The sequence below is a fragment of the Myxine glutinosa genome, chromosome 5 (assembly GCF_964187855.1).
Source record: "Myxine glutinosa chromosome 5, kmMyxGlut1.1, whole genome shotgun sequence".
NCBI classification, from domain to species: domain Eukaryota; kingdom Metazoa; phylum Chordata; class Myxini; order Myxiniformes; family Myxinidae; genus Myxine; species Myxine glutinosa.
The window spans coordinates 12,809,476-12,834,837 of NC_136265.1; the positions used below are offsets into that span (position 1 = coordinate 12,809,476).

Here is a 25,362-nt window from a genome sequence, read left to right on the forward strand (position 1 = left end):
GTGCTCAATATTGTGGAGGTGATGGTTGATGGGGAATTGTGGAGGGGGAGTGGTATTGGATGGTGATTGGTATTGTGTTGATGTTTGATGGGGGATTGTGGGAGGGATGGTGGAGGTTGGTGTGGGATGGTGGAGGGTATTGTGGAGGTGATGGTTTAAGGGGGAGTGGTGCTGGATGGTGATTGTTTCGAGCGACAGTTGGTTTTCTTCAGCTTATTGTGGGGATGGAATTCTCTCTCAGTTGTTGTGGATAACCACAACATCTAGCCATCTCTGTTGTTTTATAATGGTGCTCTGTAAAATGTTCTGAAAACAAAACCGAACATTTTGTAGGCCTGATCCACACTTGGGTATTTCAGACAAATAATTTCCAATTTTTGGCAACCCTCGGAACTTTCGGCTATTGGTGTAGCATGAAACCATCTCGGTTTGTCTTGCTCCAACCACCAAAGACACATCGGCCCAGCATATTTGTAGAAATTCAGACATTATTCGCCGTTTGAGTTCAATCGTCCCTTGATGTAACCCGTAAACGATATGGAAGTGGCGGTCAGCGTCACAGTGCTATGTCACGGCTAAGCGTGAAGAAGATTTTGACTTTTAATCGCAAAATTACCTGCTTTATAAATCGCAAATCGGGAAAAGGACGCATCATATCTATTTTGTAGGGTATCAAGGGATCGATTAGCATCGAGGCGGTCTGAGCATTTGGGTTCCCCTTCAAGAAATATATAACTTCCCATTTTGAGGTATTTCAACCAGCGCAAGAATAAAAGGCCTTTTTTCTTTTTTATATTGTGGTATTTTCACCACGGGCTTCTGCTAGTTAGTCGTAATCGTGAAGGCTGGTGTTCTGCATTGTCAGACAGCTAAACTATGGTTGGAATCTACAGAACGTTGATCGAAGTACAGTATACTTGTTGGAACCCATCTGTGGATCGGTCCCATCGGCCGATGGGTCTGCGCCATCTGCGGATGTGTTGTTCACCTTGAAGGAATGTGTATGCATCAATGGTGGATGAGTATGTTTATTTGAACCTAAAAATAAGCAATTGATGTCATAAATGTTTATAAAGCAGTCCGTGACATGTGGTTTGTCGATAACCGTTTGTCGATAAGATAAAAATAAGATAATATTTTTAGGTTCAAATAAACATACTCATCCACCATTGATGCATACACATTCCTTCAAGGTGAACAACACATCCGCAGATGGCGCAGACCCATCGGCCGATGGGACCGATCCACAGATGGGTTCCAACATACTCACCGCTGTGGAAATGGAGAGAAGCTGATGTTTTGGGCGTTAACCCTTTGGAACGTTATCACATATCCCTCTTTTCCTCCAACGAAGGTTGATTATATTGTTGTGTGTCTACCCCAGAGCGACAGATGACCAAACAAGCTTTAATTCCGAGGCGTTCAATCCAATGGCAGACCTTCTTTATACGCGGGGACGGGGGGAGGGGCGGGAATGAGAGCTTAACTGCACGGGTCCACCGGCCGTCTTCGAGCCTGCGATGATTGTCAATTCAAGCCGACACAGAATTTAGAATGTACAAAAATACCGGCTTTATTAAAGAAATGCCAGCAACAAAATAATGCATGCACGATAATAATAAGATTCTGAAATGGGACGTCCCCATACAGACCCGCATACACACAAAGGGAAAAATAACTGGAAAATACATGTTATTTTGTGGGCACTTAGCTCTGAGCGACTCTTGAACTCCATCGGGAATCGTCCAGGACCGAGCGCGCAATCCGGGCATGGCACAGGTCTTGGCGGCAAGTAGGCCTCAGCGCCCCCTCGCCCACTCAGCCGCGCTTGTCTTCGTCGTCCGCTGCACCAACACCCATGTTTCTCAGCGCACCCAGATGACGCCCGGACCAAGAAGAAAGAATGCACGAGGCACGACTGTCTGCAGGAACTCGGCACACCCCTGTTGACAATCGTGACCGTTCGCTGTCAACGTCCACAGCCAAGAGACGAGCAGAGAGAAGAAGAAGAGGAAGAGCAAATGTCAGAACTGCTCGTACTGACTGTACCCACGCAAGAAGCTTATCGGCGACCGTCCAACTCCAGATCCAGAAACCGAGAGAAAAGCCAAGAGGAGACGACACCAAGAGGTGGTCGCCTTCTATGAAATCCAATCGCTCAAGAGGAAAAAATGTCGGAACTCAAGTCTTTTATTCCCCGGTCTTCCAACTCCTCCGATGACGTTCACGCCGCCATCCCATAACTCCATGGTCCCGGACCAATCGCTGCTCTTCGGGGCGTGGACTTGCGGCCCTGCCTGCTTGATTTGGTGATGTGGCTGCTGTCAGCACCAGCGGTATTGTTCAATGTCTTATGCCAGTCACTTTTATTTCGTGTCATTAATGCGCGATTTCTTAGCTTGTGTGTGTGCTGCGTTCTCATAAGGAACAGAGAAAAATAACAGAGGCCATTACATACAGGGGATTAATTACCCATAATCCCTAATTAATTAACATAACCCCACCCTTTGTGATTGGAACGAAGATACGCTCTTGCACGACATCTGGTCTAAAGGAATTTCCTACTTATGTACATAAGTACTCATTGTCTACTCCCCACAAACGTAACAATATTTTGGGAGTGAGACTTCAGAGTTACCTGATGGATCAGGGCACACGTTTGGTGTGAATGACTCATTTTGACACTTCAGGAGAATGAAAGTCCGGGTTCTTTCAGGAATTCAAAGTTATTTGGATTGGGAGAAATGGGGGAATAATGGGAAAACAAACATGAAGTGGAAAAATTCAAATAGTGGAGTGGGAGATGGAAAGGTGACAAGCTAAAAACAGAGAGAAAGGAAAAGGAAAAGGGAAAGAAAAAGAAGGATAGTGAGACAGAGAAAATTAGAGAGCAGGAAACAGATTGAAAAGTTGTAAAAACAAGGAAGAAGTCAAAGTGAGTGAAAGGCGCCTGGTAATCTCTTGGGGAGCCAATGTACCGATCCTGCAGATGAGGCTTCATCATTTACGCGTTGGACTGTCAGTGGTGCTGATGTGGAGAAATTTAAGAATTTTGCAATGAACAAGTTATTTTTTGCCAAAAGACCTGTATAATTCTGACATAGAGAATGCGTGGAAGTTTCTGAACTGCTCACACAGTTATGAAATGTGTTTTATAAGGATGCTGCTCATGATACCTGTTTCATTCATGACTTTGTGTGGTTTGTCCTTCAAGTGTGTGGCAATGCATTGCGATACTTTGAGGCACGGCCCTCGTATCATGTCCGATGCATGCCCGTCGATGCTGAATGTAAAGCTCACATTCTGTTCCTACCAATCCTGACGTTGCTGTTCCTATTTTTTTCAGGCTGCTTTCCAAGAGAACGTAGGCCGACAGGTGGGTCACTCATTGCATTGCTAGTCGGGACTTTGAAAATAAATACAATGATTTATAATCCACAATGACTTTAAGAAGTCTTAAAACGCATCCTGAAATACTTTACATGAGTGCACATCATTCCTGTTGAATTGCATTTTGAGGGAATATTTGTGCGATTTGTAATGTGGAGGTTGGTGGTGATTGTCGTCTCTTGTTAGTACCTGTCTCGTGACACCATTAAGGATGGTTAGACATTCTTTTGGTCAGAGAATCGAGAGGCAGGAATTTGCCCAAAGTTTGACACACAACGGCCTACTCTGTTATAAAGTTGCAGTCGGTCATTACACATCCGCGACTAAGTGCAGGCAGGTGGGACGGCTGGATTAAAATCGGTGTCCTGTAAAATTCCTCGCCATGCATGTGATCACTCATGAGGGCAGTTTTTAGTCATTTTGTAATCCATGAGGAAATATAACCGAGATTAGACGCCTGAACGAGAGTCTACTAGTCTGTCTAGCTAGCCTACTATTTTAGGCCTGATATTGAACTGGCTTTGTCCAAAGCAGAGGCCGAATTGGTTTGAAGGTATTAAGTTGTCTAAACTTCCATTGAGTGTCGCTAGTAATTTTGTCTCGTGTTTGTCATGATTTACTATTAGGTAGATGTTGATCTTTCCAGGGTAAATTAGTCACGACTATTAGAGACCAACACGTAAATTAGTGATGTCACGTTTATCTTTCCAGGGCACATTTCCACATGGTATTGATTTGGTGACTTCCCTCGACTACTTTGCGGCTGCAACGCTAACTAACAGCTATCTAAACACAAGGTAAGCTTCGATCCCTTGCCTTGATGTGTGCAAATGAATGCAAATTGATAATATACACCATGTTTTCATTCAAGGAAGCCACGTGCTGTGACTATTGATCTCCACAAAAATATATTTGATCATAATTATCCTTTGGAAAAATCGTTTAACTGCCCAAGTTTGTTATTGTTGTGCTGCCAATCATTTGCATTCCCTACAGAATTAAAAGATTGCTATAATCGTGTTGTGTTTTCACCCTGTGTGTCTGTCGGTTTGTCTGTGAGCAGGTTAATTCAAAGGGATGTGGATGGATTCGGATGAAATTTCGTGGACATGTTTGGTGTGTAACAAGGACCAATTGGTTAGATTTTGGTGAAGATCCGGATACTTTAATTTATTTAAGTGATTCTTCACCATTGAGTGATAGAGCCAAAAACGATATACAGGGTGAGCCAGAAATATGGTTATTTTAACACTTGTGTAAAGGTAATAAAAAGTTGTATTTCAAAACAAATTTTTCCAAGAAAGTGAAGGACATAACATGCGATTTATTTGTGGAAAAGAACATCGAGGAGATGCGCACCATTTCGTCCGACACATTCCTCCAATCTTGGACGCCAATTATTCATGACGTTCTGCAACATAGCCACGTCAATATCATTGATTTCGCGTCTGATGTTTACCCAAAGTTCATGAAGAGTTTGTGGACGGTTAACATACACTTTGTCCTTTAGATATGACCACAAGAAATAATCACATGTAGGCAAATCGGGTAACCTCGCTGGCCATGGAATATCGCCGTTTCTGGAAATGACATGCTTTGGAAAGAGCGCCCTTACAGTAGTCATGGACACTCTGACGGTGTGGTAGGTTGCACCATCTTGCTGAAACCACGTCATTGGGCTCACTTCTGCAAATCTGTTTAATTCTCGGGACAGGACGTTAGAAACCATATCGGTATATCGAGCTTCAGTAACAGTGACGGCATTTCCGTTATCGTTGTCAAAGAAGTAAGGCCCTATGATGCCGAACAACACTCAAGGTCACTCAAGTGTTTTGCCTGCAAAAAAGAAAACTAAATCAGTAAAAAAAACAAACAAAAAAAACATTCATGTTCTGTACTTCAATGTCATGAATGAATTTATTTTGAAATACAATTTTTTATTTCCTTCACACGAATTTCAAAAATGGCTTTCTGGCTCACCCTGTATATCGCGATATCTCAAAGTTGTGGACGGATTATGACAAAAAATAGGTGGATGAGTTGGGTAGTTGACAACAAACGGATTCTATTTTGGTTCAGGTCCGGATCCAGGTCCGGCCTATCAGTCGGATACAAAACGTAAAATTTTCAGCCTGGCAGAGGTGTGCGCTCGACCGGGTACCACTCTAGTTTATTAAACGTTATTCTGTGATTGAAGGAAGTTATAAGTTAAAATAAACATTTGCGTTTTTGGATGTCCTGCCAGCCAAGTTCAGAACTTTTAAAACAGTTCCCAGCAAAGTGCTCAAATCGCATACCTAAGCCAAGTTGAACAGTTTACGTTTTGTATCCCACTGATAAGCCGGATCCGGACATTATCCATAATCTAATCGGCTTGTTCTTGTCACCAATCCAACTCATCCACCAAGTTTCGGCTGGATCCGTCCATAACTTTTCGAAATATCGTGATATACAGAGGGGGTCTCCACTATACGTCGGGATTGCATCCCTGAAAATCGCGACTTTTAGCAAAACGACGAATACAGGGGAATCTTGGACTAATGATCAAATTAATGAACAAATTCCTCATGAAGATTGATGTAATTAGGGGGAGACACATTTACTACCCTTAATCACGGCCACTCTGACATTGAGAGTCACACTCTTTTGTTGCCTCTTACGTTCACTGCTCGACTTTGCACTGGCACGACACTTCCGCTCATCGTTAAGATTACAGGGATACAACACTGTAAACTCGCGATGTACGTCCACAACATTGTGCAGTATACACAGACTGGGAGAGAGAGAGAGAGAGCATCGTAAAACATTGTGGGTAGCGAAGCGGTGTGACATCACGCCACCCGATAGAGACTGCTTCACACTGCATGGAGGTTACTACGTCGATCCCCTCTGCTTCAGTCGGAAAAAGATGCAAGTGTGAAGCTATTCAACGGATAGCGATTTCGTTTCCCTAATAAATTGAGGATGGATATGTGAAATGACGAATAGCAGGACGACTTACACAGTGACCTGCAAAAGTATTCACCCCCTACCAATAATTCCACATTGAGATGAATTATGTAGAAGCAATTTTTCAAATGAACATTTTTATTCATAGCTGAAGAGATGAAACGAAACACTTGTAGTTGAAGGAGATTACATGTCAGGGATACCTACAAAACACATGTACAAGTCAAAATTTACTGGTTGTGAAAGTATTCAGCCCCATAGGTTAGTACTTGGTGGAAGCACATTTTGTGGCAATGACTGCTATGAGGCCTTTAGGGTAGGTCTCTACCAGCTTCCTCGGTGAGATGGTGAAATCTATCTCTTCAAAATCTTTCCTCATTCATCACGTGAAAATTGTAACAGTTCGGCCAAGTTTAATGGGGATCGCCGATGAACTGCAATCCTCATGTTTTGCCATAAATGTTAAATTGGGTTCAAGTCCGGACTTTGACTGGGCCACTCAAGAACATTTATTTTCTTATTCAGCTACTCCAGTGTGGCCTTAGTTTTATGTTTCAGATCCTTGTCCTGCTGAAATGTGAATCTCCTACCCAGATTCAGATTCATGGCCGACTCGAGCAAGTTTTCATCACGGATTCCCCTGTACTTTGCACCGTCCATTGTCCCTTCTATCCTGACAAGTTTGCCAGTCCCTGCTGATGAAAAACAGCCCCATAACATGATGCTGCCACCACCGTGCTTGACAGTAGGGAATGTGTTGACAGGGTGATGTGCAGTGTTAGGCTTGTGCCGGACGTAACTTTTTGAATTTAGACCAAAATGTTTAATTTTTACCTCGTCTAACCACAAAACCATTCTCCACATGCCCTGCGGTATCATTAAGATGCTTATTCACAAACTCCTTTCAAGCTTTTAGAGGCGTCTTTTTCAGCAATAGCTTCTTTCTTGCCACCTCTCCATAGAGGCCAGCTTTGTGTAGGCAACGGGATATTGTTGATTGATGAACGCTGATCCCCATCTCGGACATAGAGCCTTGCAGTTCTTTCAAAGTCAATGTTGGATTTGTAGTGACATGTCGACCCAGTTTCCTGCTTGCCCAGCTGCTGAGTTTGGATGCGGGACCTGATCTGGATCGAGTCTGGGTGGTATGATACGTCTTCCACTTCTTAATGATGGATTTCACCGTACTCGAATGGATAATGAAACTTCTTGTAACCAATCCTCTCCCGAACGGTGCATCTTCACCACTTTGTGTGACTTCTTTGGAAAGCTCCATGGTCTTCATGTTTGCCTTGTTGGTTGACCAAGTGAGTTGCACCTGAAAAATCCTTAGATAAGTGGGGGAGATTAATTTTTCAGTTAAACCACTGATTGCATGCAGGTGAAACCTATTACACTTATTTTGTAACCTGTCAAACAAATAATTTGCTGCTGAAGTGATACTTATGCATCTGGGAATCATCTGATTTTTCTCTGTTAATTTAACTTATTCACATTTATCTGCAATCTTTAGCTTTTTCAATCTGGAAGTTTGAGTGAAGTTTTGTGAAGACTATATTTTAAGTTTGATTTGAAAGCATCGTGAAATTGTCTCAGGTGGAAACAAAATGTGAAAACTTTTGAGGGGGAGGGAGGTGCATACTTTTGCAGGTCACTGTAGCCATGTAGCGTGACCCCGTGTATATCGTTTTTTTTTTTTTTTGTTTTTTTGTATACTGAATCGAGGCTCGTGAAAGAGCTAACATTTACTTCACAAACAAATCAACCAGACAAACAAAATATATAAAAAGAGGGAGCGGAAGACAAGATGGGGAGAGAAGGGGAAGCACACAAACACAACATTTGAGAGCATGGAGATGTGTTGGAGGGAGAGGGCTTGGGGGGAGGAGGCGTGGGAAGGGGGGGGGGTGGGAGAAGTATAAAACACAAGGACACCAAGGACTTGCAGGACAGAAGTTGGTATTTCAAAAAAGTGGAATTGGGGTGAAATTAGCGGGGGTAGAAAAGATCAAGGTTTTGGATGGGGGAAGATAAGAGATGGTGGTGAACAGCTGTTTTAAAGACCTGGAGGGTGGAGTGGGATTGAAGAGAGTGAGGGAGTTTGTTCCAGAGGCGGGAGAAAAGAGGAATGAAGGAGTGAAGGTGAGCAGAGAGTCTTGATTTTGGCAGTTTAACCATAAGAGGGTTGCAGGCAGATCTTGTGCGACCTGTAGGAATATTTGCGGGACAGAGCCCAGAGAGAGCTGGGGGGGCAAGGCCAGAGAGGAGTCCGTAGAAGTCGGTTTTTGGTCATATCTCTCAATTGTGAAGGATCTATACTGTGTGTGTGTGTGTGTGTGTGTGTGTGTGTGTGTGTGTGTGTGTGTGTGTGTGTGTGTGTGTGTGTGTGTGTGTGTGTGTGACCATTGTTCTCAGAGATCGTCAAACGGATCTTCGTCAAACTTTCAAAGGTTCATCATTGAGGCCTTTGAGTGTTTTCGGCGAAAAAAATTGAAATTGTTAAAAAAAATTTTTTTTTAATGTTTTTGTATTTCAATCATTTTATTGTCCATACCTTTGAAGTTATGTGAAATGTAATATTAAATGATCCCCACCCCATTCCTTGGTGGGTGTAGGGAATTGTTTTCGGCCCATCCCAAAAATGGTAAAAAAATAAATAAATTGTTTGCTTCAAAATGGCAACAGGATTAGAACAGCACCGGGCAACGCCGAGTTATCCCTGCTTGTCACTTATAAAATCGAAAAGTTATCATATCTGGATCTTCACCAAAATCGAATAATTTCTTCCTTGTCACACACCCAACCTGTACACGAAGTTTCATTCGAATCCGTCCATAACCTTTTGATATATCCCACTTACAGACAGACAAATGGGTGAAAGCACCTTTGGTGACGGAGGTTACCAACCTCTTATTATTGCATTGCCCTTGTTCAAGTATTTGAGTTGCAGGTTCCAGCCGTGGGATGTGTGGTTGGTTATTCATTTTGAGTTTAATTCATGAGCCTTCTTTGCAGCGTGTATGTGGCAGGATTTCCAGAGTACACCTTTCCCATCATAGATCACCTTGTGGAAAGGAAGATCGTTCACCTAGACAGGTACGGTGCAATTTACGAGAAGGTTGGTTGGGATTGGTGTAATTTATTGTGTGACATTTACCTTTCTACTGCAAGTGAGCTTTTAGCTCTTTCACGAGCCTCGATTCAGTATACAAAAAAAAAACAACAACAAAAAAAAAAAAGTAAAGTACGTCTCTAAATCTTCGTTTAAAATCAAAATGGCGAAATTTGTTCGGAAATTTTTTATCACATTGTAGGAAAGTGACGGATTAATAGTCGTGCACAGTTGTTCCGAAGACCATGGTGTTGCAGCAGCTCTTTCCTTTGTACCGCAGTGCGATTTGCCAACTTGCATCTAAAGCCCTGCATAACCTCACACCCAAAGCACCCACGTACATGGCAGATGTTGGTAAGTTTGTGCAGCAGGTCGGGAGATCTCTTTCTGTCGATGTACCAAAGATAATAACCTCGAAGGGGAGCAATAACCGCGAAGACAATAACCAAAGTGGATCTATGGCATTGAGCATGAATAGTGCGAAAAATTATTGTTCTGGCTCAACCCTACTAGGTGAGCAGCTCACCCCTACTAGTCAACCCTACTAGGGGAGCAGCTCATCCCTACTAGTCAACCCTACTAGGGGAGCAGCTCATCCCTACTAGTCAACCCTACTAGGGGAGCAGCTCATCCCTACTAGTCAACCCTACTAGGGGAGCAGCTCATCCCTACTAGTCAACCCTACTAGGGGAGCAGCTCATCCCTACTAGTCAACCCTACTAGGGGAGCAGCTCATCCCTACTAGTCAACCCTACTAGGGGAGCAGCTCATCCCTACTAGTCAACCCTACTAGGGGAGCAGCTCATCCCTACTAGTCAACCCTACTAGGGGAGCAGCTCACCCCTACTAGTCAACCCTACTAGGGGAGCAGCTCATCCCTACTAGTCATCCCTACTAGTCAACCCTACTAGAGGAGCAGCTCATCCCTACTAGTCAACCCTACTAGGGGAGCAGCTCATCCCTACTAGTCAACCCTACTAGGGGAGCAGCTCATCCCTACTAGTCAACCCTACGAGGGGAGCAGCTCATCCCTACTAGTCAACCCTACTAAGGGAGCAGCTCATCCCTACTAGTCAACCCTACTAGGGGAGCAGCTCACCCCTACTAGTCAACCCTACTAGGGGAGCAGCTCATCCCTACTAGTCAACCCTACTAGGGGAGCAGCTCATCCCTACTAGTCAACCCTACTAGGGGAGCAGCTCATCCCTACTAGTCAACCCTACTAGGGGAGCAGCTCATCCCTACTAGTCAACCCTACTAGGGGAGCATTCGAGCACACTTCAACCCACCCCCTTTTGCCTCCCCCTCCCCCCTCTTAACCCCCCCTTCCCAGCTCACTCTGAGGTTCACCCAAAACACCTGCCACCCCAATATCAAATCTATTTAAATGTTGGTGATCGTGGTGGTGGTGGTGATTTTAATGATGATTATTTATCATTAGTATTATTATTATTAATATTATTAGCTCACCTGGAATGTTGTTCCGGGGAGCTTGTGCAATGGCGTGTCGTCAGTCCATAAACACATGCAACTTATTCTCCTAAACTGCTGATGGGATCGTGACCAAACTTGGAACAAATTATATTTGGTATGTTGCAACTCAAATTTGTTCACGGCATGAAAACATCGGGGTCTAAGGGGGTCTACCGGGGTCAAAGTGGGTCCAGGTTTGACCCTCCCCTCCCCCAATAGGAATTTCCTTTTTTTCTCAGAAACTACACACACAATTTCGATGAAACTTGGCCACGGATTTAAACGTTCACGGATTAAAAAAAAAAATCGGGCCTTAAGGGGATTTACGGGGAGGGGTTTTGGGATGGAGGGGGGAGAGGGTTTGCACCTTCAAAATAGTAATTGGCTTTGTCCACTGAAACTACACACGCAATTCCGATGAAATTAACCACCACCTTCACTTCATCACTCATGATGTACCAAAGCTTCTTCACATCATTTTAAAAAATCGAGGTATGTGAGGGCGTTGCCCCCCCCCCCCCCCCAAAATAGGTATTTGCTCTCTTCTCCGAATCTACACACATGATTTTGATGAAACTTGGCCATAAGCTTCATATCTGATGCCTACCAAAGGTGTATTGACCGTATCATAATCTGTGCTCAATAAAGAGGTTGATGCGGAGGAGGGGGTGAGCCCCCCCCAAAATAGGTATTTGCTCTCTTCTCCGAAACTACACACAATTTCAATGAAACTTGATCACAACCTTCATCACCCGTGATGTACCAAAGTGTTCACGGATAATAATAAAAATCCGGGCCTAAGGGGATTTACGGGGAGGGAGGGGGGGGGCGGGATGGAGGGGGGAGAGGGTTTGCACCTTCAAAATAGCAATTGGCTTTGTCCACTGAAACTACACACGCAATTCCGATGAAAATTGACCACCACCTTCACTTCATCACTCATGATTTACCAAAGCTTCTTCACGACATTTTTAAAAATCGAGGTATGTGAGGGCGTTGCCCCCCCCCCCCCAAAAAAATAGGTATTTGCTCTCTTCTCCGAATCTACACACATGATTTTGACGAAACGTGGCGATAAGCTTCATATCTGATGCCTACAAAAGGTGTATTGACCGCATCATAATCTGTGCTCAATAAAGGGGTTGATGGGGAGGAGGGGGTGAGCCCCCCCAAAATAGGTATTTGCTCTCTTCTCTGAAACTACACACACAATTTCAATGAAACTTGATCACAACCTTCATCACCCATGATATACCAAAGTTTGTTCACGGCATTAAAAATATCAGGGTCTGAGGTAGTCTGCGGGGGCTTGGAGTGACTGTTGCTCCTGATCCAGGTGAGCTTCAGGACCCACAGTCCTATTTTTAGCTCACCTGGAACGAAGTTCAGGGGAGCTTATGCGATCGCGCGTTGCCTGTCCGCCAGTCCATCAGTCCATAAACACTTGCAACTTCTTCTCCGAAATCGCTGAAGGGATTGTTACCAAACTTCACACAAATGATATTTGTTGTGTTGTGACTAAAGTTTGTTCACGGCATTAAAAAAAATTGGGGTATAAGGGGTTTTACCAGGGATCAAAGTGGATCCAGGTTTGACCCCCCAAAAGAGGAATTTGCTTTTTTCTCAGAAACTACACACACGATTTTTGATGAAATTTGACCACACCACCCGTGATGTACCAAAGTATGTTCACGGCATTTAAAAAATCTGCCCCTTTGGGGATCTACAGGGGGGGGGGGGAGGAATCACCCCCCAAAATAGGTATTTGCTTTCTTCTCAGAAACTACACGCACAATTTCGATGAAACCTGATCACGACTGTCTACTCGTGATGTACCAAAGTATGTTCACGGCATTAAAAAAAAATCTGCCCCTTTCGGGATCTACGGGGGGTTCGCCCCCCAAAATAGGTATTTGCTTTCTACTCAAACGACACGCACAATTTCGATGAAACCTGATCACGACTGTCACCACTCGTGATGTACCAAAGTATGTTCACGGCATCAAAAAAAATCTGCCCCTTTCGGGATATACGGGGGGGTCGCCCCCCAAAATAGGTATTTGCTTTCTTCTCAGAAACGACACGTACAATTTCGATGAAACCTGATCACGACTGTCACCACTCGTGATGTCCCAAAGTATGTTCACGGCATCAAAAAAAATCTGCCCCTTTCGGGATATACGGGGGGGGGGGGGGGGTGGGAGGGGGAGGGTCGCCCCCTAAGATAGGTATTTGCTTTCTTCTCAGAAACGACACGTACAATTTCGATGAAACCTGATCACGACTGTCACCACTCGTGATGTACCAAAGTATGTTCACGGCATTTTAAAAAATCTGCCCCTTTCGGGATCTATGGGGGGGGGGTGGGGTTGAGGGGGGGGGGGGAGGGGCGCTCCCTAAAATAGGTATTTGCTTTCTTCTCAGAAACGACACGTACAATTTCGATGAAACCTGATCACGACTGTCACCACTCGTGATGTCCCAAAGTATGTTCACGGCATCAAAAAAAATCTGCCCCTTTCGGGATATACGGGGGGGGGGGGGGGGTCGCCCCCCAAAATAGGTATTTGCTTTCTTCTCAGAAACGACACGTACAATTTCGATGAAACCTGATCACGACTGTCACCACTCGTGATGTACCAAAGTATGTTCACGGCATTTTAAAAAATCTGCCCCTTTCGGGATCTATGGGGGGGTGGGGTGGGGGGGGGGAGGGTCGCCCCCTAAAATAGGTATTTGCTTTCTTCTCAGAAACGACACGTACAATTTCGATGAAACCTGATCACGACTGTCACCACTCGTGATGTACCAAATTATGTGCACGGCATTAAAAAAATCTGCCCCTTTGCTTTGGGGTTGCCCCCCAAAATGGGTATTTTTTTTGTTTGTTTAAAGTCTTATGATTATGTTAGTATGATTCTACATGCTGCGCTGTCTTCTAGCAACCATTGAAATTGGTTTAAAATACCTTTAGTCAGTGTAGTATACTGTGTATTCTACCAGGTGAGCGCCAGGGGTATTGCCCCTATGTTTTTTTTATTGTTCTCTGAATCTTGTTAGAATTTGTGAAAAACACAATCTATTGAACTTTAAATCCATGAAAGTTTCCTTTCTTCCAAGACAGGTGCCATGATGATGTTTGTTTTACAAGACATGTTTTACTTAATGAACATGTTGGAGATTTTGCAATGTGGCTTTTTCCTCTCGATCAATTGAAAAGAGGAATTGTGAGAGAAAAAGCCATAGTGCATGCACACCTTTATCTTACAAAGCAAGGCTGCTATTGCATTGATGTTCGTTTGAAAGCATTTTGTCACTTCCGTTTAAAAGTCCTTCCCAAGCTGTTGCCACTGACCTCGAGCCGTTATCTGAACACACGATACGGTGCCGTGCTCTCCTGTTCTGAGATCACGCACGCTCTTCACAAGCTCGGCCGGTGAGGGTTCCTCCTCCAAACATCATGGATTTGCGGCGTATTTTGCTTGAATTAAATAACTGATCCAGAGGGTGGTGTATCTGCAGAGTACGGTTGACTTTGTGGTGTCTTTTGAACGGTCTTCCTCTTTAGACGTTTAAGCGACGTCTTGGCTGCTGAAACTATCCAGGGATTGAAGGATATCCACTCCAATGTAAGCCTTACGTATCTTTGCTTTCTCATAGCGTGGCTGATCAGTGTTCCCAAAAGTCTATTGTTGGCGGGTTGTGATATTTATTTATTTATTTTATGATGAAAGCTCTAGTCTCGGACTGTATAGTCCTCATCAAGGCCAGGCCTTAAATAAAAGAGCTGCATTGATTGAAAAGTGAAGAAAGAGAGAATAGTCTGAGAGTTTTTGAGAAAGCAGAGAATCTGCTTTTTGAAAAGGGGAAGATCATAAGTGTTTGGAAAGACATGGGAAGGTAGAGTTTCAGAGTTTGGCATTTGTTGTGCACCTAGAGCAGCAATGGGCTTAGGCCGACTTGTCTGTGGTGAAGATGGGGTGGGATGTTCGGGCCTGCCGAGCCATCTTGCTGGTGTGCACATCTTGGGTTGGTGAGCTGTGATGCCCTTATTTCCTCTCTCATTTTGGGTGTGTCTGTGTCCAACAGCTGCAAGCAAGCAAGCGGTACAGGTGAGACTATTCTGTCGCCGCCTCCACCCCCCCTCGCCCCCCACCTCTGATTACTTTTTATTAAAAAAAAGTTTTTTTTAGCTTCCACCTCATCTTGCCGTTTCATAGTCTCCATGTTTAGAATGTGTCCATTTATCATGTTTTTATTTTGCTGAATCTTTGATCTTTATTACTCTTGTCTTACACCCTAATGTTCCACTATGCAGAGGGCTTGCCGGAACACTGATGAGGCGAGCAGGTGAGAGACCATTGAGTTGTGTGCGTTCATTTTGCAAATCTCAATTCTAGTTTTTTATTTCAATTTATTTGCTTTTATAACTTTATCTTTCCAGTTTGCAGTCTGATTGAAAAGCTCTCTCTGTCCCACATTCCATTTAAAAATGATGCCATCGTGGGTAAGTGCCCTAGTTTGAAGTCATTTACACACTCTGGGTTCATCCACATCTGCCCACACCTTCCCATGTCTCCTCGCCCCACTCTTTTTTTCCCCAATCAGTTTTTTCTTTGCTACCGCTCTCCATGGCCTTTCTTACCTTTGCTAGTGTTGTCTTTACTGTATTGTCATTGTTACCCTAAACATGCAAAGTGAAAAGCTGGGTTATGCAGTCAGTTCACTTGTCTGTCTGTACAAACGTTAGTTTATGATCGAGGACCAACTTGATTTCAATTGTATGTTGTATTTTGAACACAGGTTGGATCTTCTTCTCCTCCTCTTTCCTTTATAAGGGGTGAGGGCCGATGGTACCAAGCTCCTGCCATGCCATGACGACAATACTCCTCCACTCTCCTCTGGCCTCATCCAACTCTCTTCACCCTCCAACCACCCCCACCTTACTGATATCCCTCTTCACACAATCCTCCCATCTCAACCGTGTCTACCTCTTTTCCTCCTACCTTGTTCCCTCAACCTATCCGCTCTCTCTGCTATTCTCTCTTCCCCATCCGCACCAAATGTCCAGCCCACATCGGCCAACATTTCATCAATTTCCCCATCATGTTCATCTGCACACCAATCGCATCTCTCAGTTCTTCCGTTCTCCTTCTATCCAATCTCTTCACGCCAACAATCCTCCTGACCCAGTTGTTCTCGCAAACTTGCAACCTCTGTTGTCTCTCTGTCAGTGCCACCGTCTCCAGACCGTAAAGGTAGGCTGGCGTTAGGTACGAGTACGACATCAGAACCTTTCCCTTCAATGTTCTTGAAATCCTTCTGTTTGCCATTACACCCTTCACCCTCCTCCACACATTCGTACCCACCTAAATCCTCTTCCGTAACTCAGCCTGTGACTTACCATCTCTGGTCATTGTTCCCCCAGATACTCAAACCTATTTCCTTGTCAGATGTCCTTCCCTTCCAACCTGATATTCATTTATTTTCTCTGCTGCCCAACCTACATCACCTCCATATTCTCCTTGCTCATTTTCAGCCCCTGTTTCTTAAATTCCTCCTTCCACTCCCTCAGGACTTCCTGCATCTCCTGACCACTCTCCACCACAACTGCCAGATCGTCCACATGCAATATCCTCCCCAGAATACCTTTCATGTTTACCTTCCTGCTTACCAGCTCCATCACCATGATAACCAGGAGTGGGCTGAGAGCGCTTCTCAGCCTCAAACCGATGTTCACACTGAACTCCTCCGACCTCCCAGGACCAACCAAAACCATTCCCTTTGTGACCTTGTACATGTCTTCCACCAACCTAACTTCTACTTCCGACACTCCCATCCGTCTCAGTGTCGCCATTACCATCCCTCTTGGGACAGTGTCGTATGCCTTCTCCAGATCCACAAATCCTGATGCCATTTCACCTTGCACCGCCAACCTCTTCTCCACCAGCTCTCTGTGTGAACATCCCCTCTGTCATTCCCCTACCCCTTCTGAACACCTGCTGCTCTTCACCGATCGACTTCTATCCACACTCTTCCTTATACTCCCGTCTAGAACTCTCTCCAGCACTGTCATGACATGACTAAGGAGTGTAATGTCTCTGTACTTCCCCGGAACTTAAAAATCCCCCTTCCCCTTCCATATTGACACAATTGACCCGGTCCCTTTCCATATCAACAAAATTAATCCTGTCCTCCACTCTTCTGGAATTCAACCCTCTTTCATACATACATTCAACAACCTCTTCGTCCACCTGACTTTGATTTCTCTGGCTGCAATTATCATCAATGTCTGGCGCCCTTCCCTTTTTCACCCTTTTAAATGCCGTCCACACTTCAATGCCTCTTCAGTGATCTCCACCGACTCCACTTTCCTCTCTACATAACTGCCACTCCTGCTCGCCGTTGTTTCCTTCCCTGTTCAACAGTTGCTTGAAATATCTTTCCCACACCTTCAATACTGCATCCTTCTCTGTCACGAGCCTCCCGCCACCATCTTTAATTTTAATCACCGCCCCCTCCCACATTCATGTCCTTGCTATCCTCATACCTGTCATGAGCCAATTTATAGATCATATTCCTCCCACCATCCTCTTCTAACTTCTTGTATGTATACCTCCTCTTCCATATCATTCCTCACCTTATCCACAGCTCTTCTTGCTACTTTCTTCTTCTGCCCATACATTTGCAGCATCCCTGCACCCGGCTGCCCCCCCCCCCCCTTTACCATGATCTTCTCTATCCTCTTCCAACCCTCCTTCTTTTCACCAACTGCCTTCACTACTTCCTCCGTCCACCATATCTGGTTTCTATCCCTTGACGATGCACCCTTTCCTGACGTCCTTCCACACAACACTTCTGCTATTCCCCTAAATGTCTCCGTACTTCTGCCCCTCCTCCAAACCTTCCACTGCTTTTCTAAGTTGCTCACACCCTCACCTTCTCCTTGAACTCCACGACAACATTTCCCCTCAACTTCCCCTTTTCGAACCCTGCTCTTAACAACCCTCATTCTCTTCATCCTCACCACAAACACCACAGACTTCTGCTAGATGGTAACATGCTCTCCCACTACTGCCTTGCAATCCTTAATCCTCCACAACTGTCGTTTCCTTACCACCACCAAATCAAATTCTTGTTTTATGCTGTACACTTCTATTGGTGATTTTGTGGTTTTCCTGCTTTTGAAAGAATGAACCCGATATGGCCATCCCATTCCTTGCCACGAGCTCTTGACCCTCTCTGTTCCTCGTTCCCCAACTAAATTTGTGAACACGCTCCTCTTCACCCTGATCATCTATTCCCACATGCGCATCAAAGTCCCCCACAATGCACAGCATCACCTCCAGCGCAACAATTTCCATCATCCTCTCCAGTGTGTTCCTGAACTCCTTCTCCACCCTTGTCCTTCCCATTTGTGGCCCATAAACCGACATAACACACACCATTTGCCTCTGAACCACCACCCATGCCATAACTATCCATCCCTCCCATCTTTCCACTCTGATCACACTTTTTGAGATCAGATTCAAGATGGCCGACTGGTGGCCATTTTGTTACTTAAATTTGGCCCCAACCATTTTTCGACATGCATTGACCGATTTTGTTCAAAATTGGCACAATAATAACACATGAGAGCATACATATGCAGAAGATTTTGTTTTGTAATCAGACCAAATATGGCCGACTGGCGGCCTTTAACTCCGTACAGCAAAATTTCTTAAACCACGGGGGCGATGACATTTCATGTTTGTTTTTCTTGTTTGTCTTCCCTTTGAAAGGAAATATTTAAAATTCCGTATTTGGCTTTCGGAATGGGAAACAGCTCCCTTGATGGTTCTGCATGGGTCTTGTCATCCACTTTGCATTGTGGGGGGTTTTTTTTTTTTTTTTTTTTTTGTATACTGAATCGAGGCTCGTGAAAGAGCTAACATTTATTTCACAAACAAATCAACCAGACAAACAAAATACATAAAAAGAGGGAGCGGAAGACAAGATGGGGAGAGAAGGGGAAGCACACAAACACAACATTTGAGAGCAGGGACATCTGTGGGTGGGAGGGAGAGGGCTTGGGGGGAGGAGGCGTGGGAAGGGGGGGGGGAGGGTGGGAGAAGTATAAAACACAAGGATACTGCAAGGACTTCCAGGACAGAAGTTGGTATTTCAAAAAAGTGGATTTGGGGTGAAATTAGCGGGGCTAGAAAAGATCAAGGTTTTGGATGGGGGAAGATAAGAGATGGTGGTGAACAGCTGTTTTAAAGACCTGGAGGGAGGAGTGGGATTGAAGAGAGTGAGGGAGTTTGTTCCAGAGGTGGGAGAAAAGAGGAATGAAGGAGTGAAGGTGAGCAGAGAGTCTTGATTTTGGCAGTTTAACCATAAGAGGGTTGCAGGCAGATCTTGTGCGACCTGTCGGAATATTTGGGGGACAGAGCCCAGAGAGAGCTGGGGGAGCAAGGCCGGAGAGGAGTCGGTCGAAGACGGAAAGACCACCAACCTGCCTGCAGTGAGTGAGTGAAAGGCCCTCGGAATTAGCTTCATCGCTGGAGATTCCAATGATTCTGAACGCTTTGGTTTCAACAGCGTGAAGACGAGCTAGGTGTGAGGCAGGAGCACCAGCCCAGAGGGGAGAGCAGTATTCCATTGAGCTGTGGATGAAAGCCTTGTATGTGGTGAGGAGCTCAGGTGTGCCAAGGAAGGACGTCGCACGATGGAGGATGCCCAGTCGGCGACTGGCTTTGGAGGCCAGATTTGAAATGTGGTTTTCCCAGGAAAGATCATGGCAGATAGTGAGACCCAAAAGCTTGAGTGACAGAACTTCTTGGAGAGGATTATTCAGAAAGTGGATGGGAGGGTTGTCCAGTCGGTCTTTTCGGAGAGACATAGTAAGAGTGTGGGATTTGTCAGGATTGAAAGACATGTTCCACTTGTTTGCCCAGTCTGTGATTTTGTCCAGGTCTGCAGGGAGTGAGGAGGCTGCAGACTGCCGATCTGAGGGATGAGGAATGGAGCGACAGAGAGTAGAGTCATCAGCAAAGAGATAGAGAGGATTTTCAAGAGAGTCAGAGAGATCATTGATGAAGACAAGAAAAAGCACAGGGCCCAGAACACTGCCTTGGGGAACTCCAGCCTGAACAGGAAGAGGAGATGAGAGAAACCCATTTCGGGCCACACGTTGACTATGACGAGAGAGGAAGTCTGCCAGCCATGCATGGAGATTTCCATGGATACCAAAGGAGGAGAGTTTGGTGAGCAGAGCGGGGTGCCAGACCGTATCGAAGGCACGTGATATGTCAAGGGAGACAGCTCTCATTTCCTGTTTGGCATTGAGGTTTTGCAGCGGATTGGATCGTTGGGTTATTATTAGGCGATAGGCCTTGGAAATAGTGTTTGTTTTATATTTAGTTTCTTACCATCTTCCATTTTTATGCCTCCGCCGACCAAGTCGCCGGAGGAATTATGTTTTTGGGTTGTCAGTTCGGCTGTCCGTCTGTCTGTCTGTCCATTTGTGATAGGTTTTTCTTCCCACGATAACTTGAGAACACCTGAAGTGATCTCATTCATACTTGGTGCAGTTATGTATAATGAGGTAAAGATGAACTGATTAGATTTTGGGGGTCACGAGGTCAAACGTCATATCAGGTAAAATGTGATAACTTGAGAACAGCTGAAGCGATTTAAATCCAACTTGGCACAAGTATGTATTATGATGCAAAGATGAACTGATTATATTTTGGCATCAAAGGTGAGGAGTGAGGTGATTTGGTGATTTGGTGAGGTCAGATGTCATGTCAGGTAAAAATGTGATACTTGAGAACAGCTGAATGGATTTAAATCAAACTTGTTACATGTTATTTATGATGATTTATTAATGTGGGCGGAGGCACATTGGATGACGTCGAAGAGTGTTGTTCTCGTTACCATCGCCAGAGGAGAGGGTATTGCATTTGAGTCCATTTGTTTGTTACTTGCCGGAATATATTCCGGCAAGTATGTTGGTTGGTTGGTTTGTCTGTCTGTCTGCTTGTCTGTCTGTCTGCTTGTCTGTCTTTTTGTGCGCAGTACTACGTCTACATCGTTGCACATAGCATCGCCATACTTTACACACATACTTGCCTTGCCCTGGAATAGACTGTGCCCAATTTTTAATTCTCAAGGCCCAATGTCAAGCTGAAGGTCACCCAAAACGTGAAAATCGTTTTTTGCTAACGAGCACCGGTACCCGCCCTACGGGCGGGGCTTCAATTTGGAGGCCCAAATGAAAAGGCAAAATATCAGAAATTGAAGGCTTTTTTTTATTCTAAACGATTTATATAAACATCCGTTAAATCATATCACACGCAAATCATCAAAGTCTAAACAGTGTTTGTAGAATCTTACCAGAATTCACCAAATGTCCGTCTGTCTGTTCGAAGGTACCGTAAAAACTGCTGAACCGATCGCAAAGATATTTTGGGTGTGTAATCCTGGGACCCCTGGGAGTAAAATAGGCTATTTAGTTTTCCCAATTTCAACTTTGGTCTCCAGCATTCTCAGGTTTGGACTCCCGCATAACAATCGCGTTCGCATAACGTTCATTGTGACGATGTTCTCATTGTGACGATGTTGTGACGATGTATGTGTTCATGGTAGTGTTTGACGTGATGGTGTGAACGTAATTTCGTAATGTTTTTCGTTTTGTAATTCTTTAATGAACGTTTAATGTTTAATGTACGTTTAATGTTTAATGAACGTTTAATGCCCTTCGACGTCCGGGGCCGCACGCGCGCTACGCTGGACGGGCCAGCGTGTAGCTTGCCCTTCGCCGTCGGGCTCGGGTAAACCGCGCTGAGCCCCATCCGTGATGGGGACTGGGGCTTGAGACAGTGGCCCACGAACGAGGAATTCCCAGTAAGCGTGAGTCATCAGCTAGCGTTGATTAAGTCCTTGCCCTTTGTACACACTGCCCGTCGCTACTACCGATCGGACGGTTTGATGAGATCCTCAGATCAGCCCCTGCACTGGCCGTTCTCGGCTCGTGCCGGTGCACCGAAAATATGAGCGAACTTGACTGTCTAGAGGAGGTAAAAGTCGTAACAAGGTTTCCGTTGGTGAACCTGCGGAAGGATCATTGTCGGGACAACATGAGAGCGAGCAAGACGCGAGACATACCTGGTACGTGATCGTCCATGTACTGTTTAGCCATGTACTGTTTAGATTTTGATGATTTGTGTGTGATATGATTCAACGGATGTTTATATGAATCGTTTAGAATAAAAAAGCCTTCAATTTCTGATATTTTACCTTTTCACTTGGGCTTCCTAATTGAAGCCCCGCCCGTAGAGCGAGTACTGTTGCTAGTTTCAATAATAATCTTACAGCTGCCATGTTGGTGCTCGCCGTCACTGCGATGCGAAGCGAAAGACGCCTCAGAGCTGTCACATTCACAATCGCTATGTCATATGTACTCCCGATACGTGTTTCCTTCATTGTAAAAACTACCAAGTCAACAGCTTAAAGGATTTTGAGCCGATAGGTGTTACGGCCTTGGCAAGATCGATGGAGACAGCGATCTGTTAGCTTATACACCGCCCAAATAGCTATGTGGAATTCTCTCATGTAGAGATTAAACCCATGTCGTTTGAACTTTGGCAGAGGTCATCATTTACTTTTAATGATCCAAAATGGCCGATTAAAAAAAAAGTACATTCCAGCAAGTCCTCGGTCTCTGATTTTTCATTACTTTCTCGAATAGATTCCAGCAAGTATGTTGGTTGGTTGGTTTGTCTGTCTGTCTGTCTGTTTGTCTGTCTGCAGTACTACGTCTACATCATTGCACATAGCATCGCCATACTTTACACACATATTTGCCTTGCTCTGGAATAGACTGTGCCCAATTTTTAACTCTCTAGGCCCAAGGCCTCCATTATGACGTCATAATTCGACAAGTACAAAACTTCACCCAATCAAGAGGCAATTTCTTGGAGCGCCATGTCGGCATAAACTGGTGGAGGAAAAAATATATAATGACGTCATCGGTCACGTGGTTCGGCCGCCATCTTGGAAAAACCAAAAAACTTTGCACCTCTATATCTCAAAGTGCTGAATAGGAAAAATTGAGACATTGCTCATTGCAAAGAACTCTCCATGGGAAATAAAATATGTTAATGATGATGTCATAAGTGCCTCCATTATGACGTCATAATTCGACAAGTACAAAACTTCACCGATTAAGATGAAATTTCTTGAGCATAATCTAGGAATAAATTAGTTTAGAAAACAAATAATGATGACGTCAGTCATCGGTCATGCGGTTCGGCCGCCATCTTGGAAAAATCTAAAAAACTTTGCACCTCTATATCTCGGAAAGCGCTGAATATAAAAAAATTGAGACATGGCTCATTGTAAAGAATTCTCCATGGCGAATAAAAGATGTTAATGATGATGTCATCGGTTCCTCCATTATGATGTCATAATTCGACAAGTACAAAACTTCATCCAATCAAGATGAAATTTCTTGAGCGTCATTTAGGCATAAACTGGTGGAGAAAAAAAAATGGTGACGTCATACGTGGTTCGGCCGCCATATTTGTTTTAACACAAAAGCCTTAAAAACCACTGAAAATACATCCTGGCGAGGGTTTGCAATCTCTGATTGCTCTTTTTCTTGTTATCGTTATTGTCAAGGTCACCAAAAACGTGAAATCAGGGGGGTCGAGTTTTCATTTAATATATATTTCAAAACACTATAACTCTGAAAGGACAAGAGATATGCCTACACTTACTCAGTTACCTTCCATTGCTTAGCCTAGCGTATATACGTGTAGATTTCCCGCCATTTTGATCCAGAATGGCCTATTTAAAAAAAAGTACATTCCGGCAAGTCCTCTGTCGCTGACCGATTTTTCATCTGTTTGTTTGTCCGCACAGAATAAATATGATTTTCTCCGCAACCGTTGGTCCGGTTGACAGGAAATTTTCATCATAGGTGCAACTCCACCTGTATAATTTTTTAATGTTAATTATGACGTCATAGGTCACGTGGTTCGGCCGTCATCTTGGAAAAATCGAAAAAATTTGCACCTCTATATCTTGGAAAGCACTGAATAGAAAAAATTGAGACATGGCTCATTGTAAAGAACTCTCCATGGCGAATAAAATATGTTAATGATGTCGTAAGTTCCTCCATTATGACGTCATAATTCGACAAGTTCAAAACTTCATCCAATCAAGATGAAATTTCTTGAGCGCCATGTCGGCATAAACTCGTGGAGAAAAAAAAAAATGTCATCGGTCACGTGGTTCGGCCGCCATCTTGGAAAAACCGAAAAAATTTGCACCTTCATATCTCCGAAATTGCTGAATAGAAAAAATTGAGACATGGCTCATTGTAAAGAACTCTCCATGGGGAATAAAATATGTTAATGATGATGTCATTGGTGCCTCCATTATGACGTCATTTGACGAGGACAAAACTTCATCCGATCAAGATGAAATTTCTTGAGCATAATCTAGGAATAAATTAGTTTATGAAAAAAAAAAACAATGATGACGTCATCGGTCACGTGGTTCGGCCGCCATATTTCTTTTAACACAAAAGCCTTAGAAACCACTGAAAATACATCCTGGCAAGGGTTTGCAATCTCTGATTGCTCTTTTTGTCCCCCGTCGCCCCGCGGAGCGAAAGGTGGACTTTGGTTTTCCCCTCTGTCTGTGTGTGCATCCATGTGTGCGTGTGTTCGTGCGTGCGTTGAACATTGTGAGCGGAATACCTTTAAAAATAAATGAACTACTAACTTCTAATCCGGTGTGTGGGTGGATCTAGGCATAATGAAGAACGCTATTGAAAATTGGGTCGCCACGTCACAATCCAAGATGGCTGCCGCCATGTATGTCTGGGGTGTGAACCTTTTGAGCGGAATATCTTGAAAAATAAGCGAAGTACCAACTTCTAATCTGGTGTGTGGATGTATCTAGGCATAAGGAAGAACGCTATTGAAAATTGGGTCGCCACATCAAAATCCAAGATGGTCACCACCATATATGTCTGAACCTTGTGAGCGGAATATCTTGAAAAATAAATGAACTACTAACTTCTAATCTGGTGCGCGACTGTATGTAGGCATAAGGAAGAACGCTATTCAAAATTGGGTCGCCACGTCAAAATCCAAGATGGCCGCCGCCATGTATGTCTGAACCTTGTGAGCGGAATATCTTGAAAAATAAACGAAGTACTAACTTCTAATCTGGTGTGTGGGTGTGTCTCCAACCCACTCGCAAATATTTTCGACTCTTCCATGTTTCCTGCGTCTTCCACTTTGTCAACTCACATCACTTCACCGACGGGGGACCTAGGCGTAACGCTTGTTCTTTTTATATCTTTTTTCGCAGAAGTTTTATACAACACCGGCACATTAGCCGTGATGGTTATATCTGTGCAGGTTCTATCACTGTTTTCTACG

General features: G+C 44.3%; 1 protein-coding gene across 2 annotated transcripts in view; it reads left to right on the forward strand.

Moving 5' to 3' along the window:
* Positions 1-25,362, forward strand: part of TBCD (tubulin folding cofactor D) — a 181,548-nt gene that overhangs the window by 121,243 nt on the left and 34,943 nt on the right. For both annotated transcript variants that reach the window (XM_068117802.2, XM_068117801.2), the window contains 9 exons: positions 3,347-3,376; positions 4,102-4,187; positions 9,355-9,435; positions 9,732-9,805; positions 14,255-14,360; positions 14,493-14,553; positions 15,014-15,036; positions 15,243-15,274; positions 15,369-15,431. In XM_068117802.2, coding sequence (XP_067973903.2) covers positions 3,347-3,376; positions 4,102-4,187; positions 9,355-9,435; positions 9,732-9,805; positions 14,255-14,360; positions 14,493-14,553; positions 15,014-15,036; positions 15,243-15,274; positions 15,369-15,431 — 556 coding nt within the window. The remainder of the gene's footprint in view (positions 1-3,346; positions 3,377-4,101; positions 4,188-9,354; positions 9,436-9,731; positions 9,806-14,254; positions 14,361-14,492; positions 14,554-15,013; positions 15,037-15,242; positions 15,275-15,368; positions 15,432-25,362) is intronic.